The sequence below is a fragment of the Drosophila miranda genome, chromosome 3 (genome assembly GCF_003369915.1).
Source record: "Drosophila miranda strain MSH22 chromosome 3, D.miranda_PacBio2.1, whole genome shotgun sequence".
In the NCBI taxonomy this organism is placed as follows: domain Eukaryota; kingdom Metazoa; phylum Arthropoda; class Insecta; order Diptera; family Drosophilidae; genus Drosophila; species Drosophila miranda.
In genome coordinates, this window is record NC_046676.1 from 13,088,065 (window position 1) to 13,107,257 (window position 19,193).

Sequence of the window (19,193 nt, forward strand, 5' to 3'; positions counted from 1 at the left end):
CCATGGCTTGATTTAAATATTCTTTTGGGTAATCAGAAAATAATCTTAAAACACACAAGGAATATATTTTATATATTTTTTCAGTATTATTAATACAGGTTTTTTTTTTATTTCTGTCAGCACACACGCACCACACACACATAAACATATATATACGGACTTTTTCAAACACATTCAGTGAAAACATGTACCGGGTTTTTCCGGCGATCTGAAGACAGCAACAATCGATTGAATTTTTCTTCCAACTCAAAGTAAACAAAAAAGAAACAGAATGAGCAGCTACAGTGTCTCTGCGACATCAGATTCCAATGTTTTAGCCCTAAGCGAGCATAATTGTTAAACGAGTATATAACGAGTATCGATATTGAAATACCTAAAGCTTTACCTACCACAATGTGCAGTGCAACAGTACAGCTGCAGTCATAACTACATACTTACATATATAGTCACACCAAAAGACCTAAAACCGAATCAAAACTATAATTTCACCCATAGGAAAGAACTCAACTGAAACATAAATATATGAACTGTAACTATTAAGCCCTAAATTGTAATTTAACTGATCGAAAATAATATCCAAAAACCGGAACTGAAGCCGTTTGTATCAACTAACTTCTCAAGAGACATGCGAAAAGTATTAGGGTGGTAGCGCTGCCCATAATCAGATCAGAGTTAGCCACAAACAGAGAGTCAAATGCCACAACTAATTCCACACTCGATCCGCGTGATCTGAGAGCAAGCAGAAACCGAAACGAATCTAACATAACAGTTTTAATAATAATTCTATTCTACTTAACAGGCAAGAACTAAAACCAATAAAAACAGAATATACAAATTAAATGAGAAAGTGAACTTTTTATTTGCCAAATCGTTTTCGGCGGTGTGGGCATGGCTTGTTTCGTACGGAATCATCCAGGCGGAGCCTGTGATTTTGTTGCTTAAAAATGAATACAAGATATTCTGCACTCCAACCTACTGCAGTACAACATTGCGTATACGTGATAGCATTCCGCCATCGCCATCCGCCATCATTAAATGTACATTACATGTTACATGACATGACATTTGTACTACGTCTGAATTTCATGTGTGTTTGTGTATTTCCTAAAAAACAAGAAACACAGGGCGAAGGATAGAAATCGGAACATCAGAGCCGAAAAGCTTTTCTTCAACGCTAACAGAGTCGAAAAGCTATTCTGAAAAGTTAACAGTGCCCAAAAGCTTTTCTGCACTTTTTACATCCGTATGTACTTGCCGATTCTTACATTCATACTAACTACATGTAGAGAAAGAACGTGGAGGATGGATGCTAAGCGATAGAGAGTCTCGCATATTTGTAAGGTGGGGTTGGGGATGGGTTGGGGGGTTGTATGGGTATTTTGTTTGTTTTGCTTTGCTTCGGTCTTTGTCGTTGTTATTGGTGTCATCGTCGGCGCTGTCGTCGGCATTTGGCATCGTGTTATTTTTATGCCCGCACGAGAAGCTGTCGTCTTCCTCTGCCTTTTCGTCTTCTGGTTCCCACCGAACGTCCGTGTCGTGTCTGCGGCTGCACTTCCACTTTCCGCCTTCGTCTCAGTCGTCAACAGGACATCGAGCAGTGCAAGTCGACTGGTCGCACGTGGATGTTGCGGATGTTGTTGGTGTAGCCCCGTCTTGCCGTTGGCGTTGCATTGACAGTGAGTGAAGTAGAGTGCAGTTTTGGATTTTGTAAAGTTTCGATTTGTTGTCGTTTTCGTTGTCGTTGTCGTTGCCGTTGCTGTTGTCGCTGCTTCTGGCTGTATCCCCGTGTCCTTGTCCTTGCGTCGCGTGTGTTATCCATAGCCTTGCTCACGGTCAGGTGCCACAACCCCACACCGCACCCCTCCACCAGCTCATCCGCAAGCTATTCACGAGTGCACTCAGGTCGCAGCCCTTACCCAGCCTCCGCCAATTGAATGCAAAAGTTCAGGCTATTCCGAGCGCTAAAAGCCACCCTTCCCCCCACGAAGATATTTGGAATCCATGCATTAGAATTAACGTAAACTGCCTGGGATCGACACACACAAGAGCCGGAAGGAGGCTGCGGCTGAGGCTGCCATGTCACACCACTGCCACATGTCATAAGTCAGGGCTGCTGCTCCTCTTGTCCACTCGCAGCTCTGGGACAGAGCGGATGCCGCTGCAATATGCATTTATACGCTCAGTAAGGGAGTGAGTGCGAGGGAGAGATGAGCGAACGCGGCAGCGGAGGCACCGTCACCGGTGGCCGTCATGCCCGGGTCAGTCCCACGCCCGGACGTGGCAGTAAGATTGCGTACACGCCATGTCCGCGCTCCGAGCCGCCACAGGATCTGGCACTGGCAGTGCCGGCCCCAGCGCGCAATTGCCTGGCCATACCCATGTCTTCGCTGCAGACGGCCAACGGACCCAGCAACAAAGGTAAGTGCGGGTCAGGGTCATGACAGTCAAATAAAGAAGAACAAGAGATGAAATCCGGTAAATGTGTCTTATCTGACACTAATAGGGCTAATGAGCACAGCGGACACGCTTTTGGCATGCAATTGTTATGTCTGTTCTCTTTGGGCTCTGATCTGTTCTGGGTCTGGGTCTCGGCATCCGATCGAACCATTTGTTCCCGGCAATCAAAACGAATAATTGCGAAAATAGATGTTTACCTTAGCTTCTGTTTTTCCGTTCCTTTTCTTTCCTCTCCCATATTTGTCCCCCTCCTTTATTTCATTTTACCCTTCGAACAAATTTAAATGCAACTTTTTGCAGCTGGCGATGGGTGGCACGTGACTTTGATTGCCATTTCATTGTCTTCGGCAATCATCAAAACAAAATTTGTGTTTTTCTTTCCACAAATACAAACAGAGCGTAGAGCGGTAGAGCCGCAGAGCGTTAGAGCGTTAGAGAGGGGAAAGAGACCTTTTGGCCAAAGACCGACGCCGTCTGGCGTTTCAAAATCGATTGGCAATTTCTCAGAGCTGATTGCAACCAACACGAAACAGCGGCAGCCCCACAACCCGCAAAGTTTATATTAAAGATCACAGAACTAGATTTGATTGCCACCAAAATAGAATTCAATGAAATTGTTGGTGTTCCCGTAGTAAGCTACAGTAAGGGGGAAATTGTTTGGTTATTTAAATGCCCGAGCTGCCGCAAGGATTGACTCATTATGTGGATACATATGTATCTTCTTGATCAGCATGAACAGACGAGCTGACTTAGCCATTTCTACTGCTTATAGCCAAACTAGAATCTCTTCTGAGTCTGAAATCAGACAGATTGGATCATTTTATCATTCATGGGATTCTCGCAGTCTGCAGTTTGCCTACCACTTTTTACCGCCTGAAATCACCAGCGATCTCGAAAATAAATACTTAATTAATAGCACCGACTACGACAGAAACAGAAAAAGAGTTGCAGCAAAGGCCAATGCCAGAGCGTGTGCTACTCATAAATCTGGCACCAATCTCTTTGTCTCTTCTGTCTCTGGTTAATTAATACTTTGCCCAGGTGGCCAGAAAAAGTCAATAAAAGGGGTAACGTACAGCCCCCTTGATCCTTCCTGCTGCTACCCCCTAACGTAGGAAGCGGAAACGTTCGCTCCGCGTGCAACGCTGCGTATGATTTATGCAGCGTTTCAGAAGCTGTTGCATATGCATGAGCATCATTTGTACAGGTGGGCAGAAGGAGCAAGAGAAGCAGAAATTGCAACAACCGCAATGCAACAATGGGAAATTCCATAGAAAAAACGCAAACAAACAGTAAATTGAAAAGCCAACTAGAAGGAAAGGCAAAGGCAAAGGCATCCCACTCACGAAACGGGAGCAGCCAAACTTGGATGCTCTTCAGGGGCAAAGAGACCTTTTGGCTATAGAAAGGGTATCCCAGCAGCAGCAACAATCATTGGGTGGGTGTTGCTTTTTTGGATCTCTGCCAAACATGGACGAAACAGGAAGGACGGATGAACGGACTCAGCCTCCGCTTCAGCCCGGACAATGACAACATTGATAACTAGCTGGCGACACGGCGGCACCCCACTTCATTTATCAAAATTTACGACTCTGCCAACGGCCGTACAGCAATTGCATTGGCAACAAAGATGTAGATTGCAACTGTCACTGTCATTGCCACTGCCACTGCCACTGCAGGTGTTTGTTTCTTTGGCTACTTTCAGAACTTTGGCTCCATCCATTGATACATTTTTTGAAGTATTTTATTTGGCAGTTTGTGTCTCATCCTTGGACCCTGTTCATGGAGGTCCACCATGCGATTGCCAGTGACAGGCAAGGGCCAAAACCGCAGTAAGGTCAATCTCATTACAGCTGACTCACAAAGAAATAAGTAGCCGGAACAGACCTCAGCTTCCACAGGCCAGCTTTAGCCAAATCCTATTCTGGCAGACAATTCTGGCAGGTATCGCATTCAAAGATCATCGCAGTCTAAGTTGGGGATAAGAGTTCTCTGATGCAATTGAGTCTATCAAAATGTTTTCGCTACGTACAATATTTAGTACAGATTTTCCCCATGAAATGCCTTCCCAGAGAAACTTTCTTTGTAAGTTAAACCATAAATATTTCTTCGCTCACTTTCGGCTTGGGTTAATCTTTGGGGCTTCCCCCTCGATTTCATGCTCTATTTAGTGCCCAAGTACCCCGACATTCTCTGGGCCGTTCCCTTCCTTCTTGGCTTCCCCTTTTCCATCACATTTAATCCACTTGGCAGCCTTTTTCCTTCACGCTCAGATTTATTTATGCAGAAAGCAAAAATGCCATAAAGAAATATGCTGGCTATTTATGTACATTAAATTGTACATATTTATGTGTGACGTATGTGTGAGGGCTCAACGATTTCCAGGGAAATCTAACAATAAAAATCTTTAATGCATATGCCTGGCTAAGGACTCCATAAAACCCTTTTTGAGCCACAAAATGTATTCATTTACGATGGCGGAGGTGAAGCCTCCCCTTTCCATACACGTGGAATTTATGGCCTGGCCGCGCTCACAGTCGCGGTAATACCACCTTCTTCTCTGGACTTTTCTGCCGTCGAATGAATGATGAAGAAATGCGCAAATAAAATGAATGCCAAAGCATGAATCCTGATGCTGCAGGACCCATTTCCGACAACGCCTGCCTACTCCCCTGCAGAGGATGCATTCAATGGAAAGTCACGTAAATGAAAGTCGGTAGGGGAGGCTCTCAAAAGTACAAATAAAAACCTATGTAAATTGTCTCTACAAGGCAGTAACGGAAGGCAGGCGCTATAGGTGCTATAGATCTTCATATAATTTGGGAGTTTTGTGATGTTTATTCTGTACGAGCTCCCTATCTAAAAGTTCCCAGTTGTGGGAATAGTTGATTGATGCATGAGAGATATGCGTATGAAGATACAGGCATAATATATTCGCCTGTTGTGTATTGAAGATTCAAGGAGCGGGGAGTGCTGTTCTCCAGAGATATCGATTTGATACAAATGCGCTCCTATAAGCCCCTTTAAAACCTTCCTCAGTAGTTTTCCTTCTCAGAATAAGCCGAAAAGATGGAACTTGAAAATTACCTCAAGTCGCGCTAGCAGTTATGCAAAAGAAAATTGGTTGGAAAAGTTTCACTCTTCTTAATCCAAGTACGTCTTTGCCTCTGTGCTGCCTCTCATTTGTTTAATTTTGCATGATTTTGTGCCATTTTCTTGGGAAAACTTTGTGCGGCATGCAAATGCAATAAGGAAAGCCCAAGAAGAAACTAAATTGAGTTTCCATGTTGGACAGACCCACACAGAAAGGCCGCCATTATACATACACAGATACGCTCTTAATGCCGCTCTTATTAGAAATGAATACGGTGCTGTTAAAGTGAAAAATCGCTGACACCAGGCAGAGGGAGCTGCTCTTAATAGCTCTTCACCCTGGCATTCCCTCTGTAGCTCGGTCGCCCAACATTCTGTTGGTTTTGCGACAAAGTTTCGGCGTTCGTCACTTGAGCGGTGGTGATAAGCTCTTCTGATGAGCCTGAGCCTGATCCGGGGCCAAGCCCAAGGACGCACAAAATTAGTGGAAGTCGGTGACGGGGGGGCAGAATCTTCGTCTTTGCGGATAATTGATTTGTGGCAATCGTTCAGGATGATGAATGCTTTTGGGAAAATCTCACAAAATATACTTTATGAGCTATGTGGCGGACATTTTTCAGATACTTTAAGCCTCCCAGAAGCCTCCCCAAATCTCCCACTCTCCTTTTTCCCTATTTCTTTTTACCAAAACAAGAGCGAAAAAAAATTACTTGCACGTTCTAGTCCATAATTTGCAGCAATTGACCAAATTGAAAGGACCACAAACCAAATTGTGGGCGACGTATGCGGTGGATTTCAAGGCCCTATATGCGCCCCTAAAAATATGCAATAATTTATGACACCAGTCCATGGCGAGAGTGTGTGCATGAATGATATTTTTTAGGGGAAACGGGAGAGAAAACAAAGAGAATTTTTGTTTATTGTTCAAGGAAGTAGCTGATAACCAGCTATGTTGATTTAAATTAACTTTAAAATTGTATTTATTGATTTACTAAGTATTTCGGATCCGCGCAAAATATTTCCGCTTCGTTGGACCCCCCACGAAGACACTTTCCATAAATTTGTGTAGAAATAAATTTCTCAATTTAACGATTTCCATTGTTGTGGATTTTTGTGAATTATTACTTGCCAGCAAGATATGTTTTTTAGCAGAGCCATAAATATCAGGGCCTGCCGTTGTCTGAGCCCTGATTTCAGCGCTTATTATGAATAATGACAGCAGAAATTAATTTTGGATTTGGTGTGGTGTGGTGTGGGGTTGCTTGGCAAAAATGAAAAGAAGTTCGCATTTGATTGACATGCAACTTGGCCTTTTTTATCAGCGTTTGAGCCAAATTTATGGCTGGCTGCACGGGGCCCAGCTATCAATCAGAGCACCTTTCCCAGGTATGCCTTTCCGTCAGTTTGCTGACACCTGTTGAGAGAGCTGCACCACGTCCGAAATGTATCGCAACGCCGTGCAGAAGTTCTGGGACATGGGCCAATTCAATCCGGGCTTCGAATTTGACTCTGAGGCGGTCCTCAAGTGCGAGCGGACCCACACGAAGCGCAACAAATTGGCCACCCTGATGAACTGGCTCAGGCAGTTCAACGAGCCCCCCTCAGAGCCCCTCAAATGCGACCATATGAGTGAGTCTACATCCTCCACATATATTTCCATGTGTATGCGGTATGTGGGATGGTGGGGGCTGCCTTTAAGTGCAAACCAATTTCATGTAAATTGTGCAAATGCTCTCCAACATTTTGTGCGTGCTGATGGTATTTTCCTATGGCCTAGAGGCGGATGCGCAGGGGGGGGGGAAGAGCACTGACTGTTTGTTATGTGAGGTTATGGCCACTTGTGTCAGCATAGCCATAATGGGCCGGAATTATTTATATACGAGTATCAGCATTTTGGCTCTTGCCAATGGCCAACAAGTTTTTATGCCACAATTCTCTCTATTTGGTAATTGGATATATGCGATGCAGCACATGCTTCAATCGATTGTGGTTGGATATTATGCAAATATCATGTTAAATATAATAGCGCCTTATGCCAACAATTACCCTAGGAAGTGACGCTTATGGGGAAGCTGGAATAAATATTTCTAAACTACATTTTGGAGCAAGGATTTTGTATTTTTGTTAGAAATAGAGGAAAGCTTCTGATATTTGCATCTGCTGTACATGAACAAATGGTTATGGGAGGGCGGATCGCTAAGGTAGTGGTTCCAAAGAAGCGGGGTAGCGGGGGTTGAGACGTAATTAATTATGTAAAAGCGTAGGCCCGAGAGCAGTGTGGATCTTGAGAGAGAGTGGGAAAGCGAGAGCGCTGTTAGACAGTGGGTACAGAGCTCTGTAAGTGGCAGTCCACGGAGAGCGGCGATAACAGCGCTGTTGCTCTGTTACATCTTTACAGAAGGATTGCGGAGTCGGTTCTGCCCTTCGTATAACTACTTCTATTTTAAATTTGTAATACAAATTATAGAAAAATCCTTAATTCTTGAAACATGTCTGTAAAAACTACTGTTTAAGCGGTAGCTATTTTACAGGTACTTTTATTACCGGTTTTACAAACAAAAAATGTACAAACGTACAAAATGTTTACCGTTAAAGTTTGATGCGAGTGTAATCAGCCTCTGTCGCCATAAAACCCCCATGCAGTTGCCACACTTTCTCTCTCCCCCCCCTCTCTCTCACATGACACAAACGCACACAGACATTCACATAAAGAGCAGAGCGCACACACACATACACAAACACGAAGAAACAGTTTCCGGCCGCAACATTTGCAGCGCGTTTCATTGCGATGTCGGTGCTGGTTCTTTGGGTCTGTTTTTGGTATTTGCACGTAATTTGCACGTAATTTGCACAACATTTTTCAATTTTATGTTCGCGGAAATGGAATGATTCCGTTATTTATGCTCTCCCTTTGTGCGCCGGCCATCTTGTGAGCCCTCTGGCAGCCCCCCTGCGTCTGCCTCTTCTTTCCCCTTGGCTGGGGAAAAGCAGTTCGGAAAATTGAAACTGATGCAGCCAGAGCCAGCTGAAATGCTGACACAGATTTACTTGTAATTTGCACCACCGCTTTATGGTCTCTGTTTCCACCCCGTCCTAATTTCCGTTCCTATGTATCTGCCCTTCTCTTTGTTCTCCGTTAATGGTAGAGTTAATGGAATTTGGAATTTCATGTGGTTAATGGGGGTTCCCTGATACTCGTGGCACTCGTGGTAGTATTTCATTTTACTGCCAATTGGCACCACAAAACTGTGAACAAGCCCTGCTGTGTGACGTTGGGGATACCCTCGCACTCACCGACTGATAGATACGTTCTAGCCTTCACTCTGCCCCCTGTAGTGCCAGTTCCCCTGTCCATCAACCGCGTATCTTTGACACTCGCTTATCAGAATCAAAGCAGAGGCAAAGGTATGTCTTGGACTATATTCTGGATTGACATGCATCACATGCAATGACAGGGGGAGTCTACTATGCGAGCGTTAGTCATGGAGCAGTCATGGACGTTTGAAAGTAAAGAGAGATTTCGACTATGTGATACCTCTTGTGCAGTAACATACAAAATAAATGATTTCGATGATTCATAGATCCAACAGCCAATAGATCGTTAATAATCAGCTCATACTAGACTCATTCTCTCTCCACATGACATGGAAAACTGATGAACGCTCGTTCCGACAGTTCCGTTAACCGCAAAATCTAATGCGCAAAACTCGACTATGGCATAAATTAGGCATAACATTCTTATTATGATTATTATGGCCTGGAGGAGGACTCAATAACTAACAATCAAAATGACATTTGCCTTGTGGTAACCCTAATGAGGGCGAAGGGTGAGGTGGAGGGAGAATATCACGTGCCTAGCACCAACTTCGAACAGAATACAAAAAATCAACAAGAAACGGTAAAAGTTATGACCTGCTCAAAGGCGCAGAGAGGAAGAAGGAGAGGCAGGAGCAGGAAAATAGCAAGAGAACAGTAAATTTATGCACACGTTAAGCAGCTCATAAAGGAAAAGCCGAAGAGCCAACTAAAGATTTAGTGTGCAGTGCAGAATGGATGGAAAACGGCGACACTTTCAACACTTTTCCCAGTGCTCCACCACCAGCAGCACTTGAGAAGGCCATGAAAGCGGAATTCATTTGAATTTATAAAGCATGGAATTTCATTTAGATCGGGTCTCTAGGTCGTCTCCAAGGACTAGTACTGGGAAAAAGGGCTTTCAATAAGCGATTAAACCAAGTCCGAGCCACAATCAACACAGCAATCAAGGGAGGAACATTTAGTTGTCCGGATGGATTCCAAGCTTGTGGTTTCTATGGGGATAGGGTATTTCCATATTTCCATCGCTGCAGCAGTCACTTAGTGGCAGGACAGTGGAGTTGTTGCGTGTTGTTTGCCGCAGTTGGTCCGCATGCAACCCAAAAGTAATGGAGAATGGCCAGAGCAGGTCCTGCGGTCCTGCCATCTCGCACAGCACTAATCCCGACCCTGCTGCATGACAATTGCTGTCGGGGCAAGAGGCAGGCGGAGCGCCCCAACTTAGACACATGTAAATCACAGCTGGTCTCCAGGGGTCCGGGCCAGTTCAAGTAGAAAACGGACAGGCACTCCAAAGCTCCAAAGCCCCAAAACCTCACAGATGCGGCCCGCTCTAGTTGCACTTGAGTTGGGGCTTAGTTGGGAAATATCTGGAAATAATTTCAGCGTGACATATTAATCGTTTTCGGCCCGTGTCCATGTTCTGCCACAAAATGGTTCGGAATCTCCTCTTTAATAATGAGTATTGATTAGCTGGCATAATGAATGCCCCATTCGTTTGCTCGACAAATGGGCCATTAATGCGATTTGTCTACGGGTTGTGGCTTGCGGGTTGCAATTTGGAATAGCAGATTGGAAAATTTCAGCTTGGATTTGAAATAAAGCAGAAACAGAGCCTAAAACATTTCACAGAGAGGATATCCTTATCATTCTCCAAACGGCAACAAATTTCGATCATTTATTAGCGGAAAAACAAAACAATTATTGATGGAAAGACTTCCGTTTTGGCAGTCAAATTTCTGGCATAGGTCCTGCCATCGCAGGGAAAGGGTAGGAAATAAATAACATGGACAGAAAATAATCAATAAAAAGGCGATTCTAGAGCAGAGGACGCAGCTGGGGAAAAAATACTAAAGACCCATGAAGGGGTTGAAAAGAAAATCTACTATAGATAATGTGAAATAGAGTTCTTCTATGAAATCTTGCCTTTAGATGGGGAAACTATTTGCATTGAAATGAGGGAGTATGAAATGGAACTGACATTAATTTTTAAAGCTGAGAAAGTGGACAAATGGGTTTTTATGGAGATCCCAGAGTCATGGAAGACAGAAAAAACCTTCCTCTAGAGCGCTGCCAAGTCCACCTTTGACCCACATCGCCTGGTTTCACTTTCATTTTCGCTTGGCGTTAATTGTTGGCGGCTCGACGAGCCCTGAAATGCTTTACACATACATAAAATATGCCCATAATGCCATAAATATTTAATAAATTTGACAAATAACAGTGAACGGCGAGGGCCAGGCGGTCCGTCACAAGGGGCGTATGCGCAACAAGTGACGAGCACGAGCAGGCCAGAGCTTTTGGTCTGCCGTGCGCTTGTCTCTGGTTCTGTTCTGCCACTTTACATATATTTAAGTCATAGAGTCGCATACAAAGTTAATGAAAAACGCTCGCCGTGCGAGCGATGAGAGATCTGACGGCGACGGCGACGTCGCCAGGCGGCATGGCCGCCTGTCAGCGGAAAAGCTCTCCAAGTGCCAGTTGTACATCTGACGTGTCGCGGGCAAAACGCTTTTCATTTTCGTGAAACATTCATAATTCCTTGAGTTGTTGCGTCGGCAGGAGCGCGTGGGACAAAGCGCGTAAATACACGTATTGGATAAACCATTAATGGGCCCACCGATAAGGTCTCCCGATTTCTCTATTGATTGCCACCTGCCCCCGCAGCGGGTGACGCATAGCCGGAATAGAGCTCGTTTAGGGGTCGTGACTCGGGCCTGGTCTGCACACTTATGTGGAGTTAAACCAATTAGTGTGCCGAGCAGTCCTGGGCTGAATATTACGCATACGCCCCGACGCACAAGCGAACAACTGCGGTCGGTCCGTGCCTCTGCGTCGGCTAAAACTGGCTGAAACTAATTTGGCAATTGCCGAAACGTTGCCACAAAGTTTGCACTTGACAAATAAATAGATAAATTGATTCGATTCAAATGAAACCATAATTCGGTGGATTCATGTGTGCCAGCAGCAGTGAAAATTCAATTTTCCACAAACAAAAGTGCCCAAAAGTGAAACGCGAGCACTGATAAAGATAATTTCTTCATTTGTGCAAGCCCAAACTCTTACCAGACATGACTGACATCCAAATAGTGTATCAAATATAGATATTCAGCTGAAGAGGTACAAGTTTGGTGGCCATGGTTTAAAGAACTCGTAACTCTTAAAGTTTCCATCCACGAATGGAAAATATAGAAAACACAAAGAGGAATAAATGAATTGACTCTTTTGAGCAATCAGATTTCAGATCGCCAGGCACATGTATCTCTATGTAGGTATCGGCCATAGGCGGCTGTGGTGCAGCACCCAAATCATTCACACTTCACACACACGAACACACGAACACACGCACACACACATGCCCGTGATAGGCAAGGTCAAGGGCCGTCCGACCCGCCTACCTTCCTTGTCTAGGTCACAGCACCCTCTCAATGCTCAATGCTCGATGCTCGCCACCGCACGCTCCCTCTCACGCCCTCTCTGTTGGCGCAATTCTAATTTTATAATTTTCGTGAGTCTGCTTCTTGCCCGTTTTGGTTTATTTTGGCAGAGGAGAAAACGCAGAAATTGTATTTCATTAGCTTGTTTATTTTTGGCCAGAAAACGAAACGAAATGCGGCTTCCCAAAAGTGTTTTCTTTTTTGATTTTCTTGGGTTATTATCTCCCGCATCTTAGCCCGCTGTTGTTTTGGCCGCTTGATTGTTTTGGCCTACGAGTGTATGTATATTTGCTCCGATGTGTGCTCGATGTTTAATGATAGGCATTATTATTGCAGTAACTGGGGTCGTAAAAGCAATTAATTATAGTGGGCCCCGGGCCCAGCCACTTGAAAATGCTGTAAAAATGTTTACGAGCCATTTTGACGTGGCTCTGTTTGATTCCTAGTTTCGCTGATGGCCTGCGCGATTGAGGGAGTGCTGATGGCAGGGCTTAAGTGGGTGCCAAAAGGAAGTCCACTGATGGAAATGCAGCTGGGGCAGCCGATGGGGAAACCGATTTGGCACATAACTGAAATGAAAATTATGCTTTCTTTATGGGCTAATCATTCTTTGAGTTATTATGGGAAAACTTCTTGAGATTTCATTAAGATAAAGTTCGCCAATTTCGTTTCGCATTAGGCCTAATGAGATTCCCTTTCCCTTGTTCCTTCCTGTGGAATGTCCTTTGTTCACAGACTTTTACTAATTTTTAAGTGGGTTTCCCCGACAACTAAGAAACACCCTTTTCATGCTTCATTTGCGCCCGCCTTCAGGCTGTTTATAAATGGCCCCAGGACCTGGCTAAGCGATTTTCAATTTGTACCCAAAGCCGGCCCCTCAGCCCCCCTACCGCAGGGCTCTCGGAAGCAGCTGTCTAAATTTATCGCGCCAGGAAATCAATAAGCTACCATAAAACTAATTGCGCCGTGTCTTGAACTAATTAAACTCACACAAACCTGTTCCGACACCCACAAGCCATCCACAAGCCACCCACAAGAGTACCCTGCTCTCGGCTTGGAGGCACTTTAATTGCCGAGAATTTGGAATTTTATTTTCCCGCTTTTTCCGGCCATTCCGATTTTCCCCTTTGCCGTTTTTCCCCTCCTTTTTTTGTTGTTGTTGTTTGGTTTGCCATTTGCCATTCAGCAGTTCGGCTGAGCTAAGTAATTTTGAGACGGAAACCGGCAATTTCCGTAAGCCGTTGAGCAGCTCCTCACACGCACATATGTACACTCCTGTACATGCCGACACCCACACAAAAACTCCGAAAGTCATTTGGGCCGCCACTCCACGCCGGACAACAGCCATTTTGGAAGTCAACGAACGGAATGGCGAAGAAAACCAGCTTCCTCCACACTCCTATATACTAACCCTAATGTTTATTACTAAGACTACTAAAAGTGGATATGAAATATAAGCTTGTATTAGGTGTGATCACAATTATTTAAGCATTTAACCATCGACTCGTGAGAATCGTTTGCCCATTAAGTTATATCAATAACTGCTGATGTTGTGACTTGTATCCAGCACACACACACACACACACACACATATAATCACTCATTACACAGGGTATCCACTAGTCGAACCATCCAAAGAACATGGAGATAACTTCTCTCCACCTGTGATTTTCCGTACATGGGGGGCGAAGGCAAATAAATTGCAAGTCCTTTAAAACAAAAATTAATACGAATTCCACGTAATAACAAAGTTAACAAAGCGAAAGCGCAACAAAAGCAACGCAAATAACTGAAAGTTATCCACCAAATGAAATCCACAGGCACACAGCAAATGAGATACAAAACAAAAACAAAGACGGGAAACAAGAAAAGCAAAAAAAGCAAGAACAAAGCGCACAGGCCGGCTAAAATAAGCGGACAAACACACACCAATACTCCACCCACAGAACATACCACTCACAGCAACCACCCAACCACCCACCCACACAAGCTCCATCCGGTTTGTTGGTCAATAGTAGGAGGACCAACATCACCACCACCATAAGCCACAGCGACAAGTCGCCCACACTGCGTACATAGCGTACCCATACCCCTACCCGTACCCGAACTCACGATGAATTTAATGTTCCGTAAGAATTTCCGCGAGGGGGCAAGCAAGTCTGCCGGCGGCGGCGGGAAGCTACAATCGAAGGCAAACCGGACGAAGCGGTCGCGGGACATGGGCCTCGTGCAGCAGCCGGAGGAGATACACTACCGAACACACCTGTTCTTCTCACCCAATCGTCCTGGCTATGACGTTGGAGAAGGTAAATTGACGTTCGCCTTGCGGCACTAACAGCAGCAGCAGCAGCAACAGCAACAACAGCAACAACAGCAACAACAGCAGCACAAGCAAATGTTCCGTTTCTCCTAGCGCCCATTTCAATCATCCACAAACATGACTCACCTTCGCTCATTCTCCTCCTTCCAATCCCTTTCTCTCTCTCTCTCTTTTCTTTGCATTCGCTGGAGCCTGGCCCTCCGTCACTCCGTCACTTGTGCTCCATTAACCCCACATTGTCATTTGCATTCCATCCATATGCAGTGCATTCAATTGAAATACTTCCATCAGTTTTACAAACAGCTTATGGTTGGGGGAAGGTAGGATTCAATATGTCATTCGAAAATTAATTGAGAATCTAATCCATTGGTGGCAGTTTTTCAATTAAATTCAATTATTACACGTTTTATTATGTACGAGTATTAAAAAGAATTAAATGAGAATTGGGTGCCCTCTTGGGCACCGATTGGCATCTTGAAAAAGACAACAGGGATGCCAAAAAATGCTCAGTAGAAGAAAAGTCAGAAGTCCCAGAGAGTTATCATCCTTGAATGCCTCATGAATTGCTGAATTCCATTCACCTGTCATTTTCCCTGCATGTGTCTGTACCTGGGCCTTACAGTCTGTGCCTGTGCCTGTAGGTCTTCCTGCTATTGGTGTGAGTGGGGAGCCTTAGCTAATCTTCCGATTTCCAGTTGGCTTGGCTTCGGGGGCACAGAGCACACACTCGTACAGCAAGCTAGAGCACAGCCGTATGTAAGTTACTTTTGTAATTCCCTTTAACTTTTGCACTTCCTGCTCCCCTGGCAATGGCCTTGAATCTCACTTTGGTGCAAGGAGGTGTGGCTTAGACTTGGAGGATATCCAAAAGAAGGTCCTACTAACCCACCCCCCCCCCCCCCCCCCCCTCAAAAGTGATGGAACTGATGAATGTGTCTCGAATCCCGTGACTCCCCCAGCTCCCCCAAACATCATCCAGCTCCGTAATTGTAACCCCCCTCCCCGCACACACATTCATTTCGTATGTTGTTTGTTGTTTGATTGCTGCGTGTTTGTGTCCTTATAAATATCGAGAGAATCCATTGCAGAACGATGCAGCGCACTCTCAGGCATACCGAGTACCCCAATCTTGAGCACAGCCACGTCCTTCGCCCTGCCCGGCAACTTGCAACCCTATGAGTTGGACGCCCCCCAGCCGCTGGTCGATCGCCGGCCGTCCTTTTCCCTGATGCGGTGGAATAGCAGTAGCAGCGGACCGGGTACTGTCAGCAGCAGTGCGAATAACAGTTTGCTACGCCTGCAGCAGCAGCAGCAGCATCAGCAGCAGCAGCAGCAGCAGCAGCAGCAGATGCACTTGGCAACAGCAACAACAACCTTGGGATACGGTCATGGTGATGCAACAGTGGCCACGGCAACAACCACGTTGCTGACGGCCGCGGCTGCAGCCACGCGGCAAGGTTTGAATCTCCTCAACTATCCCACACAGACTCGATCCGACTGGATGCGGTGGTCTCAACTAGTTGTTGTTGTTGCTGCCCAATCGATCAGCCACTAACGACATTGCCAAAATGCTCACACGTACACGCACCCACACACAAACAAACACACACACACAAAAACCAAAGCCCCTCACGCATTTTCCCCATTTTGTTGAACTATTTTCCGCCCAAAATCTATAACCTACGCCCTACACCCTACAACACCCGTTCCGAACCAATCCAACTCCCGAATACCCGAAACTTACACCGATTTTCCCCTCTAATTTCTGTTTTTCGCACGTTGTAGCTAACCTCAAACGTTCCGATACCGATACCGATTACGAATTCTTTTGTAATTACGGTTCTTCGTCTTCTTTGTTTATGTTGCAAGTTCAGTCCTGTTTATATTTTGTGTTTATTAGAGAAAAAACTGAAATCGAGACAAAATATATTGGGAAACACCACAGAAAGAGCATTGGGTGGAGCCAATAATGGACCAGAAAGGACCATGAGATCGATCTGTTATCCTATAACCGTACTAATCTCTTTGCTAACAGAGTATATGTACATATGCTAAGGCAATTCTTTTCTATGCTTCACAAAAGCACTGGATCAATGAGAGGCTTTCGTCATAAGAGTTTTGTAATTGTCATCGAAAGCTTGCCAGCCCAGCTACTCCGTTGATTATCTATTCAACTAAATTGCTAACTGTACTTGTACTCCTGCTAAGTCTTTTGAACTAGCTCGCTAATGTTGGACAACTGCGTTTTTTCAGTGAACTTTGGTGGTGGTGGCCACTCTGGAGTCACGCGAGCCGAGCCGATCTCCCTGGCTACCTTGGATCGGGACTGCTTCATCATTCCTGTGCATAGTGTGGACCGCTTCCTGCCGGCCGGTATACCGGTAAGTCAGATCCACGCTCAGAGTTCTCCCAGACTAAAGCTGCCTCTTGTAGCTACCCGCTCTGAGTGCCGATGGCAAGACAGCCAGTCCGCTGAGCGTCCTGGAGGTCTCCGATCCGAAACTATGCATTCTGGTGCATTTGATGAGCCCCTTGGAGGCTATCGATCCCGTGATGGAGTCACCCTTGGCGCACCCGCTGCTCAAGCAGCGCTCAATCGCCTCCGAGCTGGTGTCGGAGGTGCAGCAGGCCAACACAGCCGTGGGCGGCATGCTCCTGGCCAACATGGAGAAGAGCTGTAAGTGTGGGGAAGAAGAAATGTAGACCGTAGAGTTCTTACTTGGCTTGTTGTCTTTTGCAGCCGAGTTCCCATTCATCTCGTACTATCTCATCAATACGCTGCAAACGGATCCTTCCAGCTTCTATGCCAGCCTGCGCGTCTCATCGCTGTCCAAGTTCGAGCCCAAGGCCCTCAAGTGAGTTAGCCTGGCCAATCAATGGAGCCAGCCCATTTGAATGTACACGACTGTTTCCCCTGATGTTTGCAATCTCCAATTGAAACCCATTTCAGATACACTGCCGCCCACACTCTGGATCTTTATAGCGAGGTGGCATCCATTTACCGGCCGCCGTTGGTGCTGCCCTCGAACGAGGCCGGGAGCTTTAAGAAGTCGCAGACCGCGGCCACCGGCTACATTATTACCGTGTTCAAGGCAGGTGGTTGGGGGCGCCGTCCCCGGTCGAACGATTCCACTGATTTCATGAAAAATTCAATTTTAATTCCGCAGGTGTTCGAGGGCGACGATGGCGAAAGGTTTGAAAAGAATTGGCTCTACTGGACAGGGGCCCGGATGCTGTACAGGTATGAGTGCCTGGCTCGGCCTGGAATTTCATTGTTAATTCCCTAACTCGTGCATGGATACTTGTATTTCAGATACTTGCCACGGGCGGCGGGTCTGCGGCGCATCGCTCTGCACAAGAGCACCTCACAGAAGGGGGACAAGATGTACCTCCTGGTTTGCGAGTGTGCCGACTTGCTCAAGGACATCTCGCTGGCCGCCTTCCTCATACCGGCCATGCGGGCCAGGCTCTGCGGCTACACGGGACTCTATCGACCAATACAGGCCTTCTAGATGGAATCGCCATCGCCCTATATTTTTCTATCAGCTATAAATAGTTTAGTCCGACTAAAACTCAAATGAAACAAACACTGCAATACGGCTGAGATGGACTCTGCACCTGTTACGTGATTCGATTCTGATTCGATATTTACTAGCCCTAAACAAATTTTAAAACTCTCTCAACTCAGATACGGATCAACATCTGCCAATTAACACTCGATAGGCGTATATCGTATATAAATAGGAGACAATATACTCAAGGTAACTCATATCGTATGTTAGATTTTTCTATAAAACATCTCGGGAGACAGACCCAATAAATAGGACCATATCTAGTGTGAGTTGCTAGCGAAGAACTTCCATTTTAGCCACAACAAATAGCTAATCAATCAGAGCTATCTATATGTATTCGAACCTAGATATATCAAAAGTTTAACATAACTTCGTACATATGTATGTAGAATAGACAGATGTATAAACGCTGAATTTTTCGCGCTGAAAAGTAGCCTAACAAAACCGCAAACCAAGAGTCAATTCTTAGTATAAAATCTAGAAAATGTTGATCAGAATAACCGCAATGTGGTCGAGAGAAAACTTTGCCCAAATCTAACAATCTGCCAAAAATTAGCAAAAAAAACAAAACATAAAAATTCCGTTTGGGGTTAAAAAAATTATATAAAATTTCACTTTTATATACTCGTATGTAGCTATGTATGTATGTAGAAGAATAAGGATGCGATGCAGACCAAACCAAAGTTTTTCAATAATAATTAATTAACAAATTTTTGCTTGGCTAAAGCTTGCCACTAAGCCTACTATTAAGAGACATACTAAATAACCTAATGATATTTAAAAATATACATAGGAAAAGCGAGAGAGAGAAATAGAGAGAGTATATATGTATGTGTTGGTGAACTTGTTAGGCACTTACTCCATACACACTCCCACACAGACCAGGACTCTGTTGGAGGGACATATAATTTTGCACAATAAAAACAATATCAAAAAGTGCTGTGATAATTAAACTAAAGCAGAAAGGAGCCACACAAAATGAAGAATCGTGCTGAAGCC

The 19,193-nt window shown here is 45.0% G+C and overlaps 1 protein-coding gene across 8 annotated transcripts; it reads left to right on the forward strand.

The window, feature by feature from the left end:
* Positions 1 to 1,567: 1,567 nt before the first annotated feature.
* On the forward strand, positions 1,568 to 19,191 carry LOC108159317. 8 transcript variants are annotated; one of them, XM_033391706.1, is made up of 9 exons: positions 11,353 to 12,133; positions 14,437 to 14,608; positions 15,711 to 16,079; positions 16,876 to 17,003; positions 17,056 to 17,299; positions 17,363 to 17,477; positions 17,573 to 17,714; positions 17,790 to 17,863; positions 17,936 to 19,191. In XM_033391706.1, exons 1-9 carry the CDS (start codon positions 12,122 to 12,124, stop codon positions 18,132 to 18,134), a joined length of 1,455 nt encoding a protein of 484 aa, XP_033247597.1. In that variant the 5' UTR covers positions 11,353 to 12,121; the 3' UTR covers positions 18,135 to 19,191. The 8 variants fall into 8 exon arrangements, with proteins under 8 accessions (XP_017147993.1, XP_017147995.1, XP_033247597.1 ...); XM_017292498.2 differs by having other exon boundaries at positions 11,353 to 11,492; positions 14,123 to 14,608; XM_017292501.2 differs by having other exon boundaries at positions 11,383 to 11,447; positions 14,123 to 14,608.
* Positions 19,192 to 19,193: the final 2 nt, after the last annotated feature.